The sequence below is a fragment of the Diaporthe batatas genome (assembly GCF_019321695.1).
Source record: "Diaporthe batatas strain CRI 302-4 chromosome Unknown Contig00001, whole genome shotgun sequence".
NCBI lineage: Eukaryota > Fungi > Ascomycota > Sordariomycetes > Diaporthales > Diaporthaceae > Diaporthe > Diaporthe batatas.
The window spans coordinates 2883640-2897065 of record NW_025408548.1 but is presented as its reverse complement, the minus strand read 5'-3'; the positions used below and the strand labels follow the sequence as shown (position 1 = coordinate 2897065).

General features: G+C 47.1%; 5 protein-coding genes across 5 annotated transcripts; 2 read left to right on the top strand and 3 right to left on the bottom strand.

Annotated features, from left to right (window-relative positions):
* Window positions 1-246: 246 nt before the first annotated feature.
* Window positions 247-1060, bottom strand: KVR01_000257 (uncharacterized protein). The gene is made up of 3 exons (XM_044788539.1): window positions 736-1060; window positions 596-675; window positions 247-509 (listed from the first exon to the last, which is right to left on the bottom strand). The coding sequence occupies exons 1-3, from the start codon at window positions 815-817 to the stop codon at window positions 378-380; spliced, it is 294 nt and encodes a 97-aa protein (XP_044650206.1). The 5' UTR covers window positions 818-1060; the 3' UTR covers window positions 247-377.
* Window positions 1061-1910: 850 nt separating this feature from the next.
* Window positions 1911-3699, top strand: KVR01_000472 (uncharacterized protein; the record flags this gene model as incomplete). Its single annotated transcript, XM_044788243.1, has 6 exons — window positions 1911-2421; window positions 2488-2662; window positions 2757-2830; window positions 2883-3012; window positions 3078-3372; window positions 3443-3699. The coding sequence occupies exons 1-6, from the start codon at window positions 2036-2038 to the stop codon at window positions 3697-3699; spliced, it is 1317 nt and encodes a 438-aa protein (XP_044650421.1). The 5' UTR covers window positions 1911-2035.
* A 1144-nt stretch (window positions 3700-4843) lies between these two features.
* KVR01_000921 (uncharacterized protein) lies at window positions 4844-5821 on the top strand (the record flags this gene model as incomplete). The annotated part of the gene is made up of 2 exons (XM_044786648.1): window positions 4844-5222; window positions 5259-5821. The coding sequence occupies 2 exons, from the start codon at window positions 4844-4846 to the stop codon at window positions 5819-5821; spliced, it is 942 nt and encodes a 313-aa protein (XP_044650870.1).
* Window positions 5822-6135: 314 nt separating this feature from the next.
* Window positions 6136-7530, bottom strand: KVR01_000389 (uncharacterized protein; the record flags this gene model as incomplete). The annotated part of the gene is made up of 4 exons (XM_044789496.1): window positions 6136-6491; window positions 6546-6787; window positions 6858-7275; window positions 7359-7530. 4 exons carry the CDS (start codon window positions 7528-7530, stop codon window positions 6136-6138), a joined length of 1188 nt encoding a protein of 395 aa, XP_044650338.1.
* An 839-nt stretch (window positions 7531-8369) lies between these two features.
* On the bottom strand, window positions 8370-9300 carry KVR01_000995 (uncharacterized protein; the record flags this gene model as incomplete). The annotated part of the gene is made up of 2 exons (XM_044791547.1): window positions 8370-8626; window positions 8823-9300. The coding sequence occupies 2 exons, from the start codon at window positions 9298-9300 to the stop codon at window positions 8370-8372; spliced, it is 735 nt and encodes a 244-aa protein (XP_044650944.1).
* Between the last annotated feature and the right edge of the window lie 4126 nt (window positions 9301-13426).

Sequence of the window (13426 nt, the reverse complement as noted above, 5' to 3'; positions counted from 1 at the left end):
CTACCTCTACAGTCTCTTTGTCGTCGTTGGTAGTCTTCAGGCCCAGACCAGCTTATAGGTCACTGCTAATTACACTCGCGACATCTTTGAGAGTAATGAGTTCCAAGAGCACCTTCGACTTTTGGGATTTACCTTATTAGCGGATAATATTTATCATGACATTACCAACCTTTATCCTAGAGTCTATTACTATTTCCCGGACTTGTAACGGAATTACATTGGCAAAAGAAACATGCCGGACGTAAGCGCAAGTAACTTAATCTGTATTAAAGGTATCTCTCGTTCGGTGACATTGAGCAGTCTTTGTCCTCCATTCCCCATTGACCTTGAAGTTTGTCATTATAATTCATACTGAGAAGCAGCACTCTGAAAGGATTTTAGTTGGTCTTCCACTGGCCAGCGTCGCGAGCCGACTGCGCAATATCTTGCCCGGTGCCCTCAACGCTGGTGCCCACGTTGCTCACTCCATCTCCCAGGGGCTTACCCACATCGCCAGTGACTGCGTTGACCTAGGAAATGTTAGTAGGTGTTACGGGTACGAGCCTTGGAAGGAGGGACATTAAATCCCGACACCTGAAGAATGACAGAAGCTTACCGTCTCTCCTACCCCACGACTGGCACCGCCGACAACTCCTCCAAGGGTGTTGGTTAGTCCGGAAACGGTATTTCCAAGTACTATTGTTTCAAGTCAATGATTAGACGTTGCTGAAGGGGAATTGTGGCGAGATATCTTACTGCCAGTGCCAGTTTTGGCTGCCCCGGTAACACCGAGGCCATCCTCCTGCTTGTTCTTGTCGTTTCCGAGAAGGCCAGACATTTTCGGGTGGTGGTGGTTGGGCGGCGTCGGTTCTCAAGTTTGTGTTTATTTGTTGAATAAGAGTTGACTGGTTTTGCACGATTTGTCTTTTGTGATCATGAGGTGACAAAAAGGAATAAACTTGGTGCCCAAGGAAGAGACCACGACGAATTTATATGTGCGTCTTCCAAGCTCCAGAGTAACACAAACAGGGTCCAGCAGGAAGGGTGTGATGTAATGTCAGCACTGAGTACAAACAAACGCACCCCCAGCCTTCTGGGGTGTTTTTGGATGGGTGCCCAGGCTGCCAGGTCAAGCAGGTGTAGGTGTGGCTGATGACCTCACACGTTGACGTCTAACTGCAGATCCCTGCCCGGATTGTCGCCACCTGAGACTGGGTATGATGTGGCGGTGCGGGGATTCGACGACGACTACTCAACATTCCCGCATGTTCTCGGTTACCCAGGGCGCCCGTGCAACTGCCACGATGGTCGCTAAGCAAACATAGATGCTGTATCGTCCCATTTTCTGCGATCATCGAGGTTTAAGGTTCGACCGTGTCGCGAGAGAAGGCGCAACCACTACTTGTGCGAGCCGCAGCCATTGGCTAGCCTGCTTGTCGTGATCTATTCCGTCGGCGTTTTCCAGAGCGGGCTTCATGGCGGCGACTGCAAAAAACCTGGAAAAAAAACGCTAGTTCTCCCAAACCCAATACATGTCGAATGTCGGATGGTAGAAGTCTACCGTAGAGCGAGCCCCCGCGGCGACGAAGTTCCGTCAAAAGTTCGGCACAAAGACATCCTACGAGCAAATATCCAAGGCACCAGATGCGTTTTAGGGCGCTGACATTTGGCCCACCAATTTTCAGCGATCACTACTGAGATCAATGCTCAGTCATCTCATGGTATGCCACCCATCGCAACATGTTTCTACGACCTAGGCAGACAGCTAGCGTATTGGCCCGACTCTTCAGTAGCTGTTAGGGGAAATTATTTCTTTCGCGACCCTTTTGTGTTTGAGGTTGTTTTCCGCAGTGTCGGGATTGGTAGAATTACATCCCGGCATTTTGGCTGCATCCGGCAGTGATCTCGATTGTCTTGTCACGGCATCATTGCTCGATTGTAGTATGCTTTGTTCACCAAGGTTGCGCACCTTGAAATTACGCCTTGTCTCTAATTCTAAAACATTCCAAATCTAAAATTTTGTAGGTAGTACGTGAGAAAAAGGGAGTGTTGATTGATGGAATTATCCCAAGGCTCCTCAGAGGCCGCGGCCAACCTTGTGCCCGGCATATCGGCAGGAGATAGCCACTCCGACACAGATAGCCATATCTCTTTCGACGAAGACGATTTGCCAGATGGAATCTGCGATGAATATGCCGGGGCTTTCCCAGGTCCATGGAGCATCGAGGACGAAGACAAGCTCCAAGAGCTGGGGTGGGAAGGGAGGTCAAGAACAGATCGTTTCTGGTGGAAACGATTCGTACCCTACTGGACACATCCAAATTGGGACCCTGCCTTCGAGATTACAGTTGACGGGACAAAGACAAGAGCGTCTAGGGGGGAGCGAATGCGCCCTGCAATCTTGCCGGTCGATGAAGGGATAGCACGCACCAACTACACCCGGTGAGTCCGCTCGGCCACCTTGAAGATCCCTTGCTAGTTTGAGATGCACAGACTTACACATTACAGGAGGTGGGGAATAAACACCTCCGTGCCCGAAAATGAGAATGGGGAAGCACGATCGGGCTTGACACCCAACGTTGGCGTAGCGCCTATGCAGCTGGATGCCACTGGTCCGGGAACTACCGAACAGTGGACGCAAGGCTTCCAGACTTTCTGGTTTGGAGGATATACGAGTCAAGAGGTATGGCAAAATTTACTGCGTGCACGTGAATCCATGACCATGACTTTGCCATCAATCTTGTACTGCGATCTGATCATACCTGACATGGTTATAGCTGAACGATTTGGGTGTATATTCTCAAGATCTCGGGATCCCTGCATCAGACCTCCCAGATAGCGATATTCATCGGTCAGTTTCCTTCTAGGTCGATGCAGGCAGCAACTCTGCTCACAACCCGCAGATTGTTCGATCGGGACAAGTGGACGCAAGAGCCAGTACCTGACCATGGTAAAAACAAACGGAAAGCAACGTTTCAAAATTTCGACTTAAGTTACAATTTTGGCGAGGGAGAGCGTAAATACGACGCGAAGGTGGGATTCCGCGATTGAAGGGGCCAGCTTGCGGCAGAACTTCCATTCTAACAGCTTGGAACAAGGAAAATGACGCAGTATGGAATGCCTTACTACCGTCCATCAAGTTAGCTTCAAGGATCATCAGATCAAACCATCCGCACTGGAGGATGCTTTTGGCTGGGATTTATCATATGCGCAAGGTTCCCCGAGAAAAGGATGGGCGAACCAGAGCAGAGAAGCAAAAGAGTGACTATCGCGAGTACCGCTCGTTGTGGCTTAATATCGATCGAAATGAGATGTATCCTTCCGCAAGGAGACTCTTTGACCTTCGATTTGAGGCTGCGAGAGCAACTCTGGGAATATTAACAAGCGAAGGAAGTACGTCAACCTGAAGTTGCCTACCTTTCACTGGACTTTGAATCAAGCTAATGCAATCATCCTACCTTAGAGTTGAAATGGTCCGTCGTCGAAGGTGTCCCGAATCACAATGGTCTGGCGATGTGGGAAGTTGATGAGGCCACATGCGACTTTTCATATCGCCTTTGTCTTAGTGTAAACTTCGTTTGGCCACTTTTAGTTGATCAGTACACTGAGAGTGAAAAAGCCGGCTACCAAGTCATGTTAGCTAGAATTATGCTGCACGAACTTGCTGTAAGTGCCTCTGCTGAGCTTCATTCTGTTTTGCTAACTCACAGCAACATTTAGCATGCTTGTAATTGTGAGTCATACATGTATATCCTCTATGGCGCTTCCGATGCATTCCCGACACAACTAAGTGGTCAAGCCCATGAAACCGTGATTTGACATACTTTATCCACGAAGTCTTCCACCACATCTTCTAGGCCAAGCCATGACTAACCCACCCATCACATCCAGATGCTCACACCGAGATGCTTCAATACCCGAATTTGGTTCTTGGTGGCATTTCACGTCTGACACTCACCCATGAGATGGAAAACCACTTAATCGCTTTGGGAGATGAGTCCATTGGCCCTGAAACTAATTATAAGGCTATTGGGCAATATTTGTATGTGGATTTTTTTCGCGAGAGCCCGAATGGAATTCAGCTCGTCATTCTTCCGAGTATCATGCGACAAATATCTAAGGCTTCACAGTTTCCAAGATGAGGTTTTCCTCGAAGAAGGAAAGGCTTTTGACAACCAGGTAACAACCGGCTCGGCTGCGAGCTGCCCAGGTGCCCTTGAAATCTGGGTTGACTGATGCTACCTCTAGGTCTGGGGCTCAGACATTTGTTTGATCCCCCGTCAATCAGATGACCCATCTTCTTTTGCACCCATTTTACAGTCAAGCGACTGGCCATGGTCTCATCCTCAAGTTTATCTTCAAAGCCAAATGGCTGTTAGTTGCGGATTATACACCAGCTTTACCAGAGGAGCTTATAACACCTACCTGCTCTCTCCACCGGCTCCTGTATACAGCCTTCGAACTCTCCTACCAACCGCAACCTATGCCAACGTTTTACAATCATCGTGGTGGGAGAACAATCATTCGAAGTACGGCCACCAAGCTCTGAAAATTACAAGCGCAGCGAGCTTGGATATGGAGACGTACCCACGTCAAGCCAAGCTAGTCAGTCGATATGACAATCTCGAAGCCTTGCTCAGTAAGCATTCTCAATTACCACCGCCGGCCTTGGGTGACTGGTACCAATAAAACGGCGGGCCTGTAACTGGAATCAGCTAATGATCAGCTAGTTCCTTTGGTCAAGAATCAGGATGTGTACGTTTTCATTTTTGAGACTGCCCCAGCTATCTTACGAGCCCAACGGCAATACCTGCTTCTGCACTGGTTGGATTCGGTGACTTGGAGGGCGGCCGGCTACAAGATAATGAAATTGCGACTCCATTACGAAAGGAGAACATGGCCAGGAAACTTCAAAAGGATACAGGATTTGTGCCAAAATATTGCACGGGACTCTGGAAGAATTAACACAAATCTTCAAACCGTCATATCGAATGCGTCTGCTGTAGGTGTGGAAGGCATTTTCCAACGCATGAATCACCTGTTGAGGCAGGATCTCGTCGAACTTCATCGCCTTCTAGGGTACCAAGTCAGATATTCACAATACTTGGCTGCGGAGGCCCTAATTGGGACTGCCGATAGGCCTGGGAAGCTTGGAAAATCTATTGGAATTCTACGGGAACACCTGGAAGCTACTTCCCAGGGGACTGGTACCGTTCTCTTGAGACTGGGAGACATCAAGAAAAGTATAGACATGGACCCATATTCTCGATTTTCCGAAGCCACGCAAGATTGCGAGGCAATATACGTCAGTATCCTCGCCGAGAAGAATGGTCTCGATAAAGTTTTGCAACTATTCCGTGGCGAAGCCGAGGCTGAGGAAGGTTCCAGTACCAGAGGGCCGCTTGCTTTTGTTCCGATAGTGAGACGCAAAATACAAGAGGATACAGATCTTCAACGAGCGGCTCTACATGCGTTCTTGCAGATTTCTGACCCAAAGTTGGCAAGAATTGTACGAACCTGGATAAACATTCTTGCCATCAATGAAGATCTAAGGAATGAAACTTCTCAAGCTATAGATGAAGTTATTGGAATGACAGTAGCTGAGGTAAGGCGGGCAAGGGATGAACAGACTGGTTTGGCGTTGGCAGTCCGGTTTCTCGATCGAATGGAACAACTAGAGGCAAATGATGCCCGTGGACTGAAGAGGGGGTTGGAGAACGATCAATTAGATACCAAGCTACAGGATGCGTTGGACAACTCAGGCATCACAGACTCCAGGACATACAAACAGTCGTTCACACAGGCAGAACAGACTCAAATCAAGCGAAGGCGTGGAGGATAAGTGCGGGTCTAAATAACTAACTGGTTTCACTTCTATTCCGTATACGTCCGAGGACATACATGGACCAATGCAAGTGGTATTTGTAGACACGACTTCTTAGGAACCCCCTTCTACAGGAGCATAACGCAGAATTGGTGAAGGCTTAATGCAAACCAAGTGTAAAAAGACATGCCCATTATTCCTTAGTGAATCCATTTAGACTACTTACTTAAGTACCTAGGTAGGTACTAATAGCTTGAGAGATCTTCTAAAGGACATGTGACAGTACACCACCTAGGTATCGTATGATGGTGTCACCTCCACATCATACTTATTCACCTTACCCATGAGTCTGTACTGGCAACCGCTGGATAACTGTCTGTTCCAAATGTCGAGTTCAAAGTCACTCTGCCACTAACTGTGCTGCCCTCCTGGCGCATCCAAGTCTCAACAGGCTGAATAGCCCCGTTACCACCCAAGCTGACCTTCACCTGTCGCGACGCGGGAGTCCAGCTGCCATATCCACCGTGTCCGCTCTTGCGTCCGAAGCAGAGATTTAGACCATTTCCAGCGAGTGACATTCCAGAAAATTGGGAGTCCCACTTGAAACACCAGTCGTCGCCATGGTCGTGGCCGCTGAACACAGCTTCTAGCCCCTCGAGCTGGAGGAGGGCCTGCATAAAGGCCACGTCTTGGCCAGAATATGTGTACACCGTCTTAGTACCGCCTTGGCCGGATGCAACACCCTGTGGACTCAACGGATTGTCGTCATTGATGCCTGGTTCCTGGTTCGCGTTTACCCCAGCATTCTGGAACTTGAGGAAGGCCTGCACGGGGATGTGCACGAAAGCAAGGGACGGGATTGTGGCTCCGTAGGTACTTGTGATGTTTGCAGCAGCTGTGCTGAGCCACGAAGCAACTGCGGGATCGACCCAGTTCGGCTGACCTACAGGGAGACCACTCGAGTCCTCCCGCTGAAAGTAGTTTCTGCGCTTGTCAGCTCCGATCTCACGGAGATTCAGAGAGTTGCATTGCATAATTTGGGGACATTACTCACCCCCCTCTGCTGTCAAAGAACCAAAGTATCAACTTTGGGGTCTTATCACTCTCGTCACTGCTGAAGACTTCCAGGTAATAGTTTGTCACTCCAACGTCTGTTGTCGACGCCGACTCTGCCAACATGTTTTGCGTCAGACTGTTTGTGTACGTTTTCTCCTTCGAAAATAGGTTGTCTCGGCTCAAATAATACTCTGAATCATGGTTGCCGTAGGTGCTTGCCCATGGAAGGTTGGCGGCTTGGATGCGACCCGCGATCTGTTCAAACTTGTCGGTTGCAGTATCGACAGACTCTGCATTCTCGCCCGTGAGGAGATCACCGTTCAGGACGACCAGCTGCGGGTTTTCATAGAAGAAGATCAAGTTCATCACCGTGTCGGACAAAAAGTCGGCCCACCAACCGGAGACTGTCCCCTGCGCTGCTTGACTTGTTAGCAACTATTCGATGAAGCCAAGCACTGAAGGGTTGGGGCAAGGCGGGTTTCTTGCAAGTCTCACCCACCCTCGCCATAGTGCAGATCGTTAAATACAGAGATCTGGAAAGTCCCATCGCTGTTGAATCTCAGAGGTGTGAAGCTCGACGCGCGCTTCTTGAGGATGCCGTTGAAGGACAGGGGCCAGGCATCGCCGAGCGACGCACACAGGCCGACTGCCAAGGCCGAAGCAGAACGCATCATGAAAGACCGTAACAGCGCCTTATAGACCTGTGTCGATCAACGGGAAGAATAAGAACGATTCAATGGATGGCATGTGTGCATACCACAGTACTTGAAAGAACAAGACGCACACATTGCGGGTGTATACGGCTCCTCCAGACTGGGAGACCTCGGGAGCTAACTACACTACTGTCGTAGCCTGCTCCGCATTGCCAAATTGGTCAGTTCAATACGACTCAGCGGGAGATTAGATGCTATTTCCAGGCCCAAACCCGTTAACCAGGCCAGCATTTTGGCTCACGCCAAATGACCTCCCATTTCTACGAGTCATGGAAGCATCGATGTCAGTCAATCCAGCAAATGCAGCCTGTGATGTCTGGCATTATTCATCGGCCATACAGTCAGTCTCATGTGACCAGTAGAATATTCGGCCCGCAATCACAGCGCCTTCGACCCGATATGACATTCTTTAGAGGGAGAGAAGGGTCAATCCAGATCATGATGTCGTCGATCTGCGCGGCCACATGAAGGTTTCAGGTGACGCTGCGACTTCCGGCTAATCAAAAGTCAAAGCTGGATGAGTGAAACTTTGAACCAATGAGATGGAATTTTTTTACACGTGTTTTATCAATGTACTTGAGTGATGAGTGCGGTTTCGTTCCCAAGGAAATATGGCGCGTATCAGCTTCTGCTCTCCTTGTCTGGTTTCACTTCTATTCCGCATATGTCCGAAGACATACATGACGCCTTCATACAGTGACCGAAAAATACATTCATTCATTGATGCCTTGTCAGCTCATGCCCGTGACCGACGACTTCGGACGACAATTGCTAAGCTTTCCACCTCTCCAAATGTATCAGTCATCATGCTGCTCTGGAGGCCGCCCGTCAACAAGCCTCCTGTTGTCATCCCAGAAGAAACCAGGTGGAAGGCTCGGCTTGGCGCCGTCGTGGCTCTGAAAGGCGAATGCATCCTCATCGGAAGGAAGAGAAAAGGCTTCCTTTTCCGACAGAGACTGTCGATACACAAAGTCGTCCATGTGTTTGTAAGCCATCCAGAGACCGAAGGGGATATTGGGGGGCTTCCTGCCAACCCGGCGTCGCATGCCGATATCTATAGCATTAGGGGTTAGCCGTCAAAGAACTAAACAAGTAGCTCCAAAGGGATACGGTTAGGAGCAGGCCACAAGGTGGGCATAGTCTGTCTTAAGACCTATAGGCTGCAGCCTGTGAAGTCTTTTGTTATGTGGGATAGAGATGGGCAATATTTTTCCTTGAAACGGAAAAAGAGGTATCTAGGTATTACTTACGGGGAATGTACCGGGATAACAATCCCATTTCGTCTGTCTCTTGAGGTTCGAGAAATTCTGATTCGTCCATGTAACGCTTCGTTGGCCTAACATTACTCCGCCGGCCCTCCTTGTCGCTGTGTGGGCTCGATTTTGTGTCGGGAAGCTTGCTTGCTGCGATTTCTAGAATCCCGGGAAGTTCGAGTCCCTCCTCGGCCAAAGCGATAGATGCTCGACGGAGGAGCCGCGACTGCTCCTGAGCTAGCTTTTCCTGATCTTGACTGTCTACCTTCTTGTTGAGCTGTGAACGCAGCCGATACATCGCGCGCTTGGGTGGGGGTTTGGTTTTCACTCGCTTGGCCTTGTTGATTCCGTTTCGAGGCTCTTTGGATGCAGGTGGAGTCTCTTCTACTCTGTTCTTTTCGGCATGACTGGAGGAAAGAGCAGGGCTCTTCGTCCTCAGTGCGCTTTTTCTCGATGTTTGCATCGTCCTCGCCATTTTGAGTCTCGGAGAATGAGAGCGAGCAATGGCCAAATGAATCTCAAAACATATGAGCAGTACTAAATTCAGGAGAGCAAAAGTCCTAAACGTCTTGGTCCATGGTTGAGCATTTTTGAGCCAAGCCTCAGCAAGCCGAATGCGTCAACAGGGACAAAGGCAAGTTTCAATAGGTGACACAGAGGCCCATTGTACCTACCTAATGAGACATACCAGGGACGACCAATAGAATCTTGATGAGACAAAAATGTTTGAGATGCCTAGAAATTTAGGCTCAAAAAGACGTATGAGTGTCTATTACCTCGATATGACTGATTTGCCGGTTATTAGCCCTCGGGCTACTTGTGTCGACGATTCTAGTGAGCGGCGCCGTCGGGAGCAAAGCCTTCCAGCCTTGTCTGTGCGGCACGAGGCTGAGGCCACGTGCCCACGTACTACATTCTCTCTACACTGTTATTGGCACTATACTTTTCTTTAAACGCTGGATCTTGAGAGTTTACTACTATATGAAGGTAACATATACATTTTATATATGTATGGGGATTAAAAACGAAACCACCTGTTGCCTCGATGTTGATGGAAGGACCATGTATCTATGATGAGTGGTTCAGGTGTCTCAAGGCATTGTTCGACGGACCTCGGGGTTGAAGCAGGAAATACGGTAAACCAATTCTTCCCTTCGTTTGGCTCTCTAGCCATTCAGCGGTAGCTGGGGGCGTAGTATCTAGCTTCCTCCTAGTATGGTTACTTCCTGGGTTCTAGCCTTAAAATGTCTCGAGGGCCTTACTGCTGCAAGTGCGCGCCGCATTGTAAAAGCTGTCACTTATGCCGTAGACAAATTCTTAAGAGGTTACATTGGGACCATCCCTTCACGATACCTTTTAGTGTTTGAAATCGTTCTGCAGATAAGCCACCGCTCGGTCTGGGGTGATGGCCAGTAAGTCAAAATATCCACTCACGCACCACCCCTTCACGCACACAAAATCCCACCAAAAAAGCTGATTTTTACCTTTTTTATTTTATTCTATAAAAATACTATATATAAAATAAAATATTCATTAAATCTATAATTTTAATTTTATATACTATAAAAATATATAATAATTTTAAATTATTATTAATATAGTTAGATTAATAATTTTTACTTTTTATATATTAAATTACTATTATATTTTTAGAGTTAATAATTAATATATATAATTTATTTTAATTATAGAATTAATTATAAACTATTAATTAATAAAAATAAAGAAACTACTTATTTTTAGAATTTATTTTTAATTAATTATTAAAGATTAAAGATTAGTAGAGAAAATAAAGTAGAGAAAACGACCTACTTATTATTAAATCTTTAATAATTAATTAAAGAAAGATTCTAAAAATAAGTAGCCTTTTTAGTTTTATTAATAAATAGTTTATAATTAGTTTTATAATTAAAATAAATTATATATATTATTTATTAGCTTTAAAAATATAATAATAGTTTAATATATAAAAAATAAAAAAAAGTTGTTTATATTAATTTAACCCTATTAGAAGTAGTTTAAAATTATTTTCTATTTCTTTATCTTATAGATAGAAAATAAGGAACTTAATAAATATTTTACTATATATATAGTATTTATATAGAATTAGTTATAAGAGGTCTAAATTTGGGCTTTTTGGTGGGAAATGCGTGTGCGTGAAGGGGGTGGTGCGTGAGTGGATATTCTGACTTAGATGGTTCCCGCAAACCCAACTCATTACCTAGGTAGCTTCCTGGTGTCCCTGTGCATCAAAGTAGCAACTAGTCGCCAGTAACACAAGATAGTGAATGAATCCCCGAATACCCAATTAGTCACAGGTGATAACTGCCAAGGCCACAAACGCAGTTGAGTCTGCCCATGGAAACGAGTGAATCTCGGGTTTGGTTTTACTTTCACCAGCTGCGTGTCATCCATCAGAGTTTGGAATGACAGCAGTGGTGATTAGGCATATAAGAATACTTAGACTCGAAATTCAACAAAACCAGGAACTCCCTAGCGATCAACCAACCTCTAGTACCAAGTCCCCATGCCAGAAGGAGGTAACTTCCACTATGTGTTTCTATTCCAACACCAGATACATCTGCGCTCACTGCGGTGCCACCCTGGAGGAGACAACCATCAAGAAATATGTCTGTCGCAAGACATCATGTGATAGGACCGTCAAGCCTGGTACTCCAATCAGGCAAAAGATACGTTGTTGATACGACTGCATCTGCGAATGCCAGTTTTTGCTTTAATTCAACAATGCGGTGTGTGAGATTCGCCGTCAGAAGCTTCTCAACATGCATGATCGCGAAAGTGTTATCAATTATTCTCAGCAATGAACACACATGTGCAGCTTGTTAATAGCCACTGCCGTGGGCCATTGGGAATCATCAAACCGCTGTGTTCAGTGGATAGTTCCGGCAATCATTGAATAAGAGACTCATTCAATGAAAAGAACTTGTATGCTAGTCGATAGCAAGAAGTAACATTGAATTGCATAAAATCTCAAGCTTCATGACTTGAAGTCTTATAAGACCCTCGACTACTAGTGGCAGTTTCAGCTTTGCTTGTCCTGGCGTGTTCCGAGCAAACAGCTTTTGTGAATCTTACCACAGTGCTGATTAACTAGTGAATTTTGTTTCAACTTAGTTGAAATGGCTGAAGTCGTTTCGGAAGCCTGTCACAAGTATGAGAGGACCAAGGAACCTGGAAGCGTGTGAGAGACCCTCCCTGTTCACAGAGGAAGTACGATTTCCACTAATACATGTTTATGTTACATTCCTTGCTACGACGCTCTATTAAAGAGTTTTGTCTAGAGACACACAGCTGGGCTAACTTCTCTTCTGACCACTTGCCGCAAGTTGAAGTGTAATCTCAGGACTGGCTCACACTAAATTTCCAAGCCATTCATGATTACCTCAAATTACATTCCGCACCTGTGTTCGTGAGGCACGGAGGCACTTTATTGGCCGAGTGTTGCTGAATCTTTCGTCTACAACTACAAGTTAGACACCCTTTTGGCTGAGATAATTGCATATGTGGTCTCACAGCAACACATACTGACCCAGAGCTGGTGTGGAATCGCCTAGGTACAGAGACCATCGCCCAGGGAGAGCCAAGGTCCTTGGTCACGCCAGCCTAAACACTTAATCACCTCACGCCCTCTATTTCAACTCAATAAGATTGCAGGATATTTACTTTTTGGTCCTCGTCTGCTAGCTCAGTCACCAACGGTCAAGCAATCCAGCAAGCAGTGCCTGGTTGCATCTGGCTACCTACATATCCGTGATGCGATAGTTGATGGAACAGTTCGTCTTTATCCCTTGAACATGGCATGGCATTCAGAAGGACAGCTGCCAATGAAAAATTGTTCCGTTGGACACCCCGAAGCTCATCCTTTGGAAGTTTATCCTTGCCGTGGCTGTTATAACACCAGGGCCTGGTGCATCATGCACCGATATCTACTGCCCGGGCCCCAATGGTGCCGGGCGGCAAATCTTACATACACAACAAACACCGAACGTCCAAAATTGGCCGATGGGCTCAACGGCCAACATCTTACACTTGGCCACGGAGCCGATGGAGCAATCAATATTTCGGACCTTGTCTGTGTCTGGTCGGGAAAGCGGGCCGGGGTCATGAGGTGCGGAGGCAAAGGGGCGCATTTGGCTCAAAGCTCGTTTCCGCGTAAAGCCTGGTGTAAGCCAACTTGGTCGTTGGCAGTCTCACAGCCCTGTGATCAGGAGCGAGCTGCATGCGACCAAGACCAAGGGGCAAAACCGCGCTTCCGTATGAAGTGCAGTTATGCTTCTAGAAGTGGCCCCAAAAGGGTGCATGGCAGGTTTACATGCATGAAAGTTTCCTCCAGTCACTTTAATCCTGAACAGACAGGCCCCATAATTACGTTCTAGGGAAAAGTGGTTCAGACGCCAAGCATTGTCATCCCTTTCCAGTGGGCGCTTGAGGCTCAACTGGCCTGGAGCTTTTGGAAGCCAAGCAAAGCCAAGCGCCCCATGTTGTAACAGGACGGTCTCGTCAAGCAACGATATCTAATTGTGGATCTTCGCTTGAACGCCACACCTTTAGCAATTCTGGTACCGCGCCTCCGAGCTCTC

What these genes read in the sequence shown, in the direction of transcription:
- KVR01_000257 (XM_044788539.1), bottom strand. Translation starts at nt 817, where the DNA reads ATGTCTGGCCTTCTCGGAAACGACAAGAACAAGCAGGAGGATGGCCTC. An exon ending in AGCCAAAACTGGCACTGGCA is followed by an intron (nt 676 to 735) that starts GTAAGATATCTC and finishes TTGAAACAATAG; the next exon opens with TACTTGGAAATACCGTTTCC. An exon ending in GTCGTGGGGTAGGAGAGACG is followed by an intron (nt 510 to 595) that starts GTAAGCTTCTGT and finishes AACATTTCCTAG; the next exon opens with GTCAACGCAGTCACTGGCGA.